The 11,813-nt window shown below is 44.2% G+C and overlaps 2 protein-coding genes across 7 annotated transcripts in view; both read left to right on the forward strand.

Annotated features, from left to right (window-relative positions):
• Window positions 1-4,151, forward strand: part of Haus7 (HAUS augmin like complex subunit 7) — a 44,399-nt gene extending 40,248 nt beyond the window's left edge. For all 4 annotated transcript variants that reach the window (XM_028785281.1, XM_028785282.1, XM_028785283.1 and 1 more), the window contains one exon: window positions 3,897-4,151. In XM_028785281.1, coding sequence (XP_028641114.1) covers window positions 3,897-3,967 — 71 coding nt within the window. In that variant the 3' untranslated portion in view covers window positions 3,968-4,151. The remainder of the gene's footprint in view (window positions 1-3,896) is intronic.
• Window positions 1-8,311, forward strand: part of Trex2 (three prime repair exonuclease 2) — a 13,959-nt gene extending 5,648 nt beyond the window's left edge. Inside the window, exons 1-3 of one of the 3 annotated variants that reach the window (XM_028785286.1) lie at window positions 4,245-4,853; window positions 5,090-5,189; window positions 7,333-8,311. In XM_028785286.1, coding sequence (XP_028641119.1) covers window positions 5,167-5,189; window positions 7,333-8,077 — 768 coding nt within the window. In that variant the 5' untranslated portion in view covers window positions 4,245-4,853; window positions 5,090-5,166 and the 3' untranslated portion in view covers window positions 8,078-8,311. Of the gene's footprint in view, window positions 1-4,244; window positions 4,854-5,089; window positions 6,885-7,332 lie in introns of those variants that run through there. The other 2 variants (XM_028785285.1, XM_028785288.1) reach the window with 2 other exon arrangements.
• Window positions 8,312-11,813: the final 3,502 nt, after the last annotated feature.

Genomic DNA, 11,813 nt, shown 5'->3' on the forward strand with positions numbered 1-11,813 from the left:
ATGTCTGTTTGACATATACTAGTCTATTGTCTTTCTCTATAGCTTTGTCTCTTCTAGACATTTTTCTTATAATGGAATTGAATAGTATATGTCCTTGTCCTTTTGCTTATCCTTTTTCATGGAGCACATGGTTTTAAGGTTCATGCATGTGCAACATTCTTTTGTATAGCTGATATGTCTGTGATGAATAAATATTTTTGTTTTATTCATTTATTGAGAGACATACAGGTTTTCCCTTCATTTTAGTTGATATGAATGCTGCTGGATTTTTTTGTGCGAATATGTTTTTCATTCTCTCTGATCTAAAGCATAATTGCTGGGTCATAAACTTTTTCTTAAAAATTTATTTTCTCACTACTTGCCTTTAGAATTATAGCTAACAACCTAAAACACTTTGGTGCTATTAATTTCAATAGTACACAAAAGTTGTACTTTTTAATAGAACTTCTTTGTCTTTTCACTTTGGTATTTTTAAAACTCTGATTGCGATTTCATATATTATATACCCATCAAATGAATTTATAATAACTGCTTCATGCAGTCGCACTTAAAATTAGATAGAAGAAAATTACAAACAAAAAATATATTTATGCTAGTTGTCATATTTGTCTGTCTTCTTGGTTTTATTGGTATTTGTTTTGTTTAAAACAGGGTCTTATTCTGTAGCCTTGGATGGCCTGAAATTCATTATGCTGATGTTGTTGGCCACAAATGTTGAGTGATCTATCTCCCTCTGCCTCCCAAATGCTAGAATTACAGATGTGAATTAGTAGACCTGGCTTTCAAGTTCTTTATTGATGTAGGCTGATAATCACTATCTAGTGGTCATTCATGCTTTGTAGGGGAGGTCTACCAGTTACAAATTTCCCCAGTTTTTGTTGATCTTAAAATACCTTCCTAAATTTTTCCTTCATTATAAAGTTCAATGTAATATTTGTATTAATTCTTTGAGAATATGATACATGTATTTTGCTCATATTCAGTCCTCACTCTTCCCCTAATGTCTTCCAGATTCATCCCTACCCTTCTCCTAACTTAATGTCCTCTTTAAAAAAAAATCTCACCAAGGCTAATTTGTGCTGTCCTTATATGTGCTTTTGGGATATGGGGCCATTCATTAGAGAGAACATGGTTGATTTATCAGGGGGCACATTCTTTTTTTTTCTTTTTATTTATTCTTCTTTCATACAACACATTCTGATTATAGGTTTCCCTCTCCCACTTCTTCCAGTGTTCCCTACCTCTCCTCTCCCCCAGATCCACTCCACCTCCATTTCCCTTCAGAAAAGAGCAGGCCTCCTAGGAATATCAACTGAACATGGCATAACTAGTTGCAATAAGACTGGGCACAAACCCTCATATGAAGGGGACACATTCTTAAAGAAAACTGATTTTCCTTACCCCAGCATCCATCAACTGTCAAGAGCTCCTTCACTAGGGTGTGGGCTTGTGAGCTGCGCCAGCTTCATGCTAGAATGTTGGAAGCTTGATCTTGTGTAAGCAATCACAGCCACTGTGAGTCATGAGTTCAGTATCTCTGTTATGTCCGGAAGACACTGTTTTGCTTGAGTCCTCTCTAACCTCTGGCTCTTACAGTCTTTCCACCTCTTCCTTCTTGATGTTTCCTGAGCCTAGGGGGTTGGAGGTATGATACACATTTCCCACTTGCGAGTTAGCATTCTACAACACTTTGCCTAGTTATATTTGTATTTTAACCACCACCCACCGCCCAAAAATCTTTTCATGGACATCTTTTATTCCCCTTCATTTTGCTCTTTGCTCTTGGATGGCAGTTCTTCCATACTTTGAATATATCATCCCACTGTCATTTGACCTTCATAGCTTCTGGTATGAAACAAATTTGTGTTCTTATTGAATGTTCTTATAATGTAACAGGTCTCTTCACTTCCCCTTTTTCTGATAGCTTCTGATTTTTGCCAGTTTGATTATGTATCTTTCTGTGAACTCCTATAAATTTAACACCTATAAGTTTGCCCATTTTGGAGGTCTCTGGACTTTTCTAGATTCCTTTTGTTCATCAACTGCTAAGCAGTTGGCACATCTTTCTCTTCTACTTCTTGTTGTCTCAAAGTCTCAGGGTCAGCCAGGGAGAGGACTTGGAGTCTCCTTCTGGGTATTTTCACACTTCTGCAACATTACTCCCCAGCCTTTATTCCCTAGTCTTTCCTTCCAAGTTTTTGAATAAGTGTATTATTTTTCTTGACTGTTTCAGTATACAACAAGTAAAACAATTGACTATAATTGTTTTTACTGATTTTTTCCAAGTAGTGATGTTAGATCACAGCCTTTATGCTGTCTCCTTTGGGAACTTCCCCCCGCCCCCCGCCATGTACTTTGCTATTGAACATATTCCCAACCTACTTTCTCCCCCCTCCCTGTCTCTGTCTCTGTCTCTCTGTCTCTCTGTCTCTGTCTCTCTCTCTTTCTCTCTCTCTTTCTCTCTTTCTTTCTTTCTTTCTTTCTTTCTTTCTTTCTTTCTTTCTTTCTTTAAGTTTTAATTTGAGACAGAGTATCACTAAGTTGCTCAGGCAGGCCTTGAACTTGTGATACTCCTCCTTCATCTTCTCCAGTAGCTGAGATTATATACCTGGGACTATAGGCCTGTACAAGTAGGCCTTGATTGAGATTCTCTCTGGCTGACGGCTTTCTTTCTATGTTCTGCCCTGGCATACATCTGCCACATGTATACTAGGTACTTGGAAATCTCTTTTTGCTTATTGAGCTGTAAGAGGAGCCTCCATCTTAAAATTTATTATAGCATTTACCCTAATCATCACTGTCACTGTGGCTCTTATTGCAGTCCATATAATTATATTAATAAATTATTCATAATCTATGCTATCATTTCTACAATAATGATCAATAATAGCCTTAAAAGTGTGCCTGTTCACTGGTGACTAGGGCATATTAGTACTGGTAGTTAGCTTGGATTTATTTGAGCAGTTAAAAGCACTGGCTGCTCTTGCAGAGCACCTGGGTTCAAGTCTGTTTTCCTCAGGCACCAAGTATGCACATAGTGTACATAAATATATGCAGTCAAAATATTAATACACATAAAATAAATAAATCCTTAAAACAGAAATACATGTTAAAAACAAACAAAGGCAGAACTTAAATTGGGCAGAAATTAATTACTGTGTACCTAGTAATTGTCTGGTCCGGGTCCTGGAAGTGGATGCTTTTATAGGATATGTCCCCCAAAGCAGTGGTGCTCAAACTATGGGTTGTGACCCCTTTGGGGATCAGATATCAGATACTTATATTACAATTCATAGCAGTAGCAAAATTACAGTTGTGAAATAGCTATGAAAATGTTATGGTTAGGGGTCACCATAACATGAGGAACTGTATTAAAGGGTTGCAGTGTTAGGAAGGTTGAGAACCACTGCTCTGAAAGCCTTAGATCAGTTCTTTGTTGCTGGCTTTGTTACTGTGTGCACATACTGGTATCAGATTTAAAACAACTCACCATTGAAACAACTCCTGGGCTTTGAGGTAGCAGGAACCTAGCCTAGCCTGAACTTCGACATACATTATGGTCAGTGTGACCCAGTCAGGGACTCCAAGATGCTAGCCTAGTTAGTACCACCAGCCAAGAGGTCCTGTTAGCAGTTAGCAGCTCTCCGATCAGTGTTTCTGGGTCATAGAAGAAGTTGTACCCCCCTCCACCCCCCTCAGCCCCTTGAGGACCAGGTGTGAGTTTTCCTTTCTATCACCGGGTCATGCCTAGTGAGAGCCTGAGCAGAATAGATAGGACAGAGGCTCTGGTAGGAAGGCAGAAAGGAATGGGTCTTGTATAGACTGCCAACTTCTGCCTCTTTCAAGCCTACTAGCCTTTTACTCTCTTGACTGTTCATATTTCTTTCTCTATACAGCTGCCAGGATTGATGAAGTAACACAGAAGTACAAGATCCTCACTGACAGATTTCACAGAGGCACAAGATAATGTGGGGGTATAAAGCCCTCCCTGGAGCTGTCAGGAGGGGCAGTTCCAGTCCTATTCATAACCTGCATGTATTTCTACTTGCTTGTGCTTGCAGTTTGAAGGGAAGGAAGAAGAGGGAGGTAGAGAAGGTAGGCAGAGATGGGTAGGACAGGGAAGCTAGAAATAAAAGGAACTCATGCCCTGAGACGTTGCCTTCGGACTACTGTTTGTTTCTACGTATCATACTCTTTAGCCTGGGATGATCAACCTCCCTTCCTGTCCTCATACTTACTATTCTAGGTTAGCCTGGTGGCAGGCCTTCTACTACCCCAGTGGGTCTTGGCCTTTCCTCTCTCTGCTGCTTCTGTTCCTTCCGGATACTGCCTGGTTACCTATCCAGTCCCAGAGGTCTCCTCTGCACCCTGACATGACCCCTTTCCCTGTTCATGTGCCCTTCACCTCCTATCTTTTTCAGGATTCCACAAAGGCCCCCTGTGTCATGTTTTTGGGAGCCTGTCTCTTCCTCTGTTTCTACGGTGCTAGCACCCAGTGGGGAATTCTCACCATGGCCTGGCTGGTTATCCAGGAAACGGCTCTCTGGGATTCCCACAGTGACCCAGTATCTTTTTGAGTAGTGTACCTGTCATAGTCACCTCCCTCCCTTCAAGCACCGGAACAAGTACAACTTGGTGAGGCCCATTATCACACCCGAGGCTGCCTGCCCTACCCTGCTCCTGTAACTGCATCTTTGCTCCTCCAGGCTCCCTGAGTACTTTTGGACAGCTGGGTGCTAGGCCCTTCTTGCTTAGACACTGCTGGGAAAGGTTGATGAGCAAGCAGGTCCTTGTTTTCTATTGTCCAGCTGAACCAACTGTTCTATGGAAAGACCCAGGAGTGGCTGCAGTGGGTGGGTACAACATCAGCCATAGCTTTAGAGGCCATGGATAACCTTCCAGCCTTCTGGCCACTCTCACATCTTGATGTTGCCTCTTAGATGAAGCAGAAAAGGCCTTAGAGCAGTGGTTCTTTTTTTTTTTTTTAATCTCCCAACCTGCCCCTTTATTTGGTATAAATATATAACATAAATATATAACAATGTTTAGCATCCATCATTTCCATGTGGTTGGTATTTCATCTTTCCAGGGCAATCACTTCAATTCCAAGATAATCTTAAAACATAGGACAATTCTTCCAACTGACCATGCTGTCTGGAGGAGTCCATGGACAAGAAAGACAACCTGAGGTAAATACTGCTACATGCTGCCCAAATTAGGCATGGCTTCCGAAAGGGTTTCAGTATGGAGAGACAGAAAGTACACTTCTATGTTCATTCTTATAATAAACATGTACTGAAAATATCTACTATGTGCTAGGCTTTAGGGATACAAAGATCTAGAAGGCACAGTACCCACTCCTAGTCTCACAGCAGCACAGTGAGCAGCCATTATCAGTGAGAGTAGTGCAGACCATGATACCAAGAAGGGGCAGAGTCACCTTATCGTAGACTCGGGGGCCTACAGAAGCATGGAGAAAAGAAATCCAGGTGACCAAACTTTTGATTGAAAGACAAAAACAAATCAAGGTAGGACACCTATCAATGACTCCAGCATCCAAAAGGCTGAAGTGAGACAGGAAGACTATAGCAGTGGTTCTTAACTTGTGGATCGCTACCCCTTAAGGAGTCACATATCCTGCATATCAGATATTTACATTATAATTAATAATGGCAAGATTATACTTAATGAAGTAGCAATGAAAATAATTTTATGGTTGGGTGTCACTACAACATGAAAAATTGTATTAAAGAGTTGCAGCACTGGGAAGGTTGAGAACCACTGTCTTAGAGTCCTAGAGGTCTCCCAGTCACCTCTTTCCATTTCTGAAATTGAAAGAATTGGATCAGCTATACCCTCAGGGCTGTGTGGGTCAGGCCTCACTGCTTCATGGCCTCCCTTTTCCTGCCTTTCCTCCCTGCCTTCTCCACAACTCTACTAAATAAATGCTTGGAAAACATTGGGTGTTAGACCCAGGAGTGTCAAACCCTTGGATGTCATACACCTAGAGTAGCGATCACATCCTCATTTGCTGTTGGAAGATGGGGCCAGAAGGTGGTGAGCTGCAACCAGGTAGTGTTCACATTGGAGATGTTCCTGAAGACCCTCCCTGTTCACTGAAACAAAACCGAGGCCTTGTCCTCAGCATATCTTCCCATTCAAAGGCTAAACAAAGCACAAGTAGGTGCTTCTGTCACTCCTGAGGTTGTAGCAATCTCATAAAGGGCAGTCAGGTCCCCACTGATGGAGGAAACCAAGCCCTAGAGAAGAGGACCTATTGTCTGTATGGAATGTGTACTGGCACCTGGTTTGTCCTGATCTGGCAACCACAACCCAGATCTGATGAGACTTGGGGGTAGGGCTTAGCAGAAGCCACAGTCTTCCACCACCCTCTGACTTCCTCCTGCCTTTGAGGACACATTCCTCTGGCTCATGACAGTGCTCATCACTCATTGGAAGCCTGTGTGCAGTCAGAGCCTACTTCTTGGTCTGTAAACATGGGGCGTGTGTCCTGCTGGCTACAAGCTCACGAGGGGGTGGCAAGCAAGCCGGCTGTACAGGTCCTGCAGCCTCTGGCCTCCTGGTTGCCCAACTGGCGGCTGGGGGCGGGCTATGCCCTCTGATTAAAGGCTGCCTGGAGTGGCCTATGCAGAGACAGGTGCCCAGCATCCCAGGAAGCCAGCTGAAGCCCACCCCAGGTAAGCCAGTGTGGTGGGGATAGGTGGATAAAGCCACGAGCCTAGAGGTAGGTAGAAGCCAGCTTGAGGCAGCACTTGTTTTTCAGAGAAAAGGTTGGGGAGACCAGGGTTCCCATGTCAGATTCCTCTGGTGCCTGAAATCTAAAGGCAGAAAGCAAGACATAATGCCTGAAGCTCCCAGCCAAGGTATTTCCACCAAGGGGCTGGGCCAAAGCACCAATTGTGGACTATATCTGTGCCCCTCCTTGATGGGGTCAATGGCTAGATCTGGGCCTGGCAGCAAAAGGAAGCAGGTCCTGGGTTAAAGTCTAGGCACTTTCTTTTATGCCTCTTTGGTTAGGTAATAGAACTAAGGTTAGGTTGAAGAGAGACCCAGGAAAGGGAGGAGGAAGGATGGACATCAGTAACAGATCCTGGTCACTAGATCTTGGCCCCATGGACTTCCCCCCTTCAAAGTGTCCCTAGATATGAATATGCATCAGAAGCTACTACTAGCACCAAAGGCCTCATGAGGTGGGTGGAGCAGCAGGAAGTGAGGCTCTGTGTGATAGAGCTTTGACTTGAGGTAGTTATAGGCAGCAGGGCCTTGCTCCCATGTCTTTAGCCCTTTGGCTTATGCCACTTGTTCTGGCAGCTTTAGGCCTCAGTGTTCCTGTGAGAACATCAGCATGTCTGAGCCACCACGGGCTGAGACCTTTGTATTCCTGGACCTGGAAGCCACTGGGCTCCCAAACATGGATCCTGAGATTGCAGAGATATCCCTTTTTGCTGTTCACCGCTCTTCCCTGGAGAACCCAGAACGGGATGATTCTGGTTCCTTGGTGCTGCCCCGTGTACTGGACAAGCTCACATTGTGCATGTGCCCAGAGCGCCCCTTTACTGCCAAGGCCAGTGAGATTACTGGTTTGAGCAGTGAAAGCCTGATGCACTGTCGGAAGGCTGGTTTCAATGGAGCAGTGGTGAGGACACTGCAGGGCTTCCTGAGCCGCCAGGAGGGCCCCATCTGCCTTGTGGCCCACAATGGCTTCGATTATGACTTCCCACTGTTGTGCACGGAGCTACAACGTCTGGGTGCCCATCTGCCCCAAGACACTGTCTGCCTGGACACACTGCCTGCATTGCGGGGCCTGGACCGTGGTCACAGCCATGGTACCAGGGCTCAAGGCCGCAAAAGCTACAGCCTGGCCAGTCTCTTCCACCGCTACTTCCAGGCTGAACCCAGTGCTGCCCATTCAGCAGAGGGTGATGTGAACACCTTGCTTCTGATCTTCCTACACCGTGCTCCTGAGCTGCTCGCCTGGGCAGATGAGGAGGCCCGCAGCTGGGCTCATATTCAGCCCATGTATGTGCCACCAGATGGTCCAAGCCTTGAGGTCTGAATGCCTGAGCCATCCATTCATCCAGGCTCTGAACTACATCTTTGCCCTCTGTAGCACCTTTGTGGCCTTCCTCAGCCCTGGCCTACTTGGTCACAGGATCCTAGAGCCTACTCTGTGTTCCACTTCCAGTTGGGCACCCTCTGGCCAGGCTGTGAGTTCCTACAAGTTGCTCCTTCAGGGCTTCCATCTTTCATCCCATTTCTCAATAAATATCACCAACTATTTACCAGCTGACTTACTGGCCAGACTTTTCTCTGTCCATACCCAAAATTATCCCACCAAGGCACAGATGGGCCTGACCTGTGGTGAGCTCTGTGAGTATGTAGAGGGGAAGATTCTCAAAAGGGGCTTGTAATAGGTAGGAGTGCTGGACCCTTAGCCCTGGTTATCTCTCTGGTATGTCTCATGGTCCCCTTGAGTGTTGCCCCTCTTTGCTAGGCCCTTGAGATAATCAGGCTGAATCCTCCAGGAAGGGAACTGAAAGCAGTAACTGAGCCTGCAGAGAGCTAGTCCATACCTTCCTTATTCAATGTCCAGCTCCAACCTTTACCTTCATCCTCCTCTGATCCTGCTCAGCAAAGTAGCAGCAGTGAATTGATAATTGGGCACTAGGAAAGACAGGCATCTCTAATCATTTGTGGACATGGCACATGAATACCACAGGAGGGACCATCCAGGCCAAGCTGACTTGAGGCATAGATGAGAATGGCACTCATGCCAGCTCTCAGACCTTCACAGAATGATTTATTTGGGCAACTTCTTACCAGCTGCTTCAGCTGGACTTCAGGTTTTTGGTGACCTGCCTGTAGAGCCCCACCCTGAGGTACTCCTGTCTTGTGGGAAGTCAGACCAGGTGAGAGCTGTGTCACCAAATGCTGGGGCAAATAAGAAGGGGTGGGGTGGCCACACCCCAGAGTGACTCACATGAGCAAAGCCTCCAGCCTCAAGCCAGCCTGGCCTGTTTGGGAACCCCTAAGTAGGTCAAAATGACTAGAGAGGGTTTAGTGTCTGTGGTGGCAGGGTAAGAAGGCCAGAACGCTGGTGATGGCTGTGTGAGAATAATCACATGGCCTAGCTGAGACTGAGGGCAGTGGAGGTTACAAAGGGTTGTATCTAGAAGAGAGGCAAAGTCTTATTTGTGTGTTTGTTGTATCTCTCAGGCCTGATCTCTTTACCTTCTGGCCAGGCTCATGTGAGCAGCCTATACAAGAAAGTGGTGCCCTTACAATACTGTCCCTGCTACTACATATGACAAGTTAGAAAGGCTCAACTCCAGGATCAGCTGGCTGCCCTCTTTGTACCTTATGACACCTCCACAGTGGTCTTGTTTTGTGTATTTCCCTCCCTGAGGCTGAAGTTTCTGCCTCAACCATCCAAGTACCCTCGGCCTAATGGTCTTGGGTGTTTGTGCCTAAGTCTTCCCTGCCCACTTAGACTGATCAGGTAAAACATTAAGTGTCTTTCCATATGACACAGACAATCTGAGACCTGCCTCTAAAGTAGTAATGTGCTGATGAATTCATTCCAACTGGCTTTCCAAAAAAGTAAATGTCTGTGTGTGCATGCATATGTGTTTCCCACCCATGATAAGCACTGGTCGGCTCACAGTTTCCTTTCTTTTAATGAGTAAGTTGAAGGTAAATAACCAGAGATATATCTTAAAACTTCACGTTCACACTACCAACAATGATGTGACCACAAAAGTGGCTCCCTGATTTAATCTGTAGTATTAACATGTTCCCCATTATTTTCTCATGCCAGGACAGTCAACAAAGCAGTAATAAAGTGAGCACTGCTGTGTCCTGGCCCATTGACATCTGTGGGATAGCTCTGTCACTGTGCCAAATAGGAGGAGAAATGGAGTATGTACAAAGTTATACAAGAATAGATCAGTGGCATCACACTACAGCATTGATTTCTACTGTGATCTGCTAGATGTTTATCAATACAGAGTAATTGTAAAATGTGGTTAGTTAAGATGTGATAGATCTGGATAGCTCCTTTCTTCTTTTTTTTTAAAAGTATAACTTACTTAAGTTTTCATTTATATTATTCATTTATTCTTGATTTTTGGACACAGGGTCTCATGTATCCTAGACTGGTCTTATAGTCCCTATGTAGCCAAGGCTGACCTTGGACTCCTGATCCTCAAGCTTCTACCTCATAAGTGCTGGGATGACAAGCTGATGTTGCCATATCTTGCTTGTTTACATAACTTAATTTCTAATACATGTTAACATTTAACAATTACCTTGCAAATTTTCCAAACATCATTTAACATCCATTTGAATGACTAGATCAACAACAACAAAAGTCTGACCATCACATGCTCTGTTGCAGATGAGGAGGATGGACAGCTCTTGTGCTTTTTGTGACACTACAGGTGTCACTGGCTGGGCAGTATCTAAAAGGGTTAACTGAACAACCATCATGAGACCCAAGATTACACACACACACACACACACACGTGCACATGCACACGCACACACACACACACACACACACACACACACACACACACACATATATATGGGTTTCACTCATATATGTTTCCTCAAGAGAAATTCAGAATACCACGAATACATTCAGGACAACTTGTGTCTTAAAGGGCCCCCAACTAGATGTTCCCCAGTAGGACGACTGACTGTACAACCCATGTCACATGTGTACCTGAGGATGCTCCTCAACAATGAACATAGTATGCTCCTGAGACTACAGTCTCAATGCAACATGGAACAGTGATGTGGCAGATAGAGTATTCACTAAGCCTAGGAGGAAGCTAGGCAAGGCAGTAAGGGCTGCCTTCCTCATTTCCATTACCAATCTGAAGTTCCATGGATTATCCAGCTCAACCATACCCTCTCCCCACTCTCTTTCTAGTAGGGACTTGATTTCCCTTAGCCCCTTAATTTGCATTTTAAAATTCTTTTGTGATGCTGGAGATGTCACTCAGTTGACAGAGCACTTACATAGTATGTAGAAACCCTGGGTCCCATGCCCAGCACCAAACAAAACAAACAATAAGCAAACAAAAAACAGGTATTATGGTGTAGGCCTATAATCCCAGCACTTAAAGAATAGAGACAGGAGGTTCAGGAATTCAAGCTCATCCTAAGCTACAAGGCCAACCTGGGACTCATGAGACTTTATCTTAAAAAATTAAAAGGTTCCCTTGAGTATGTGAATCTGCTAAGGAATGAAAACTTAAGAATCATTGTTTGCATCTTGTCTTACTCTGCTGCAGCTGCTGTAGCAAAAGTACCATAGATTGAATGACTTATAAGCAGCAGAAATTCATTGATCATAATTCTGGTGCCTGGATGTCAAAGATCCAGGTGAAAGCAGGTCATTGTTGGCTGAGAATTTCATTTTTCATAAATGGGACTTTCTTGCTGTATTCTCACAGACATGGTGGAAGAGACTGGCTCAGCCCTTGGAATTTCTTTTAAGACTTGGAATTTTGTATTTATTTTTATTAAGTCTATTCTATACTTTTGTTGAATTATATAAAATATAATGGTTTTGGGGATTTCTTCTAACAGTGCTAATGTTATTATTCATAGGAACTTTGCCCTCATGGCTATTTCCCTCCCAAAGGTCATGCCTCATACCTTGGTGACCAGGTTTTAACACATGAACTTCACAGGGGGCAAATACTCAGAACATAGCACGCCTGCATGCACATGCTCCTCTCTCTCTCTCTCTCTCTCTCTCTCTCTCTCTCTCTCTCTCTCTC

This window comes from Grammomys surdaster, unplaced genomic scaffold, assembly GCF_004785775.1.
Source record: "Grammomys surdaster isolate TR1022 unplaced genomic scaffold, NIH_TR_1.0 125179, whole genome shotgun sequence".
NCBI classification, from domain to species: Eukaryota; Metazoa; Chordata; class Mammalia; order Rodentia; family Muridae; genus Grammomys; species Grammomys surdaster.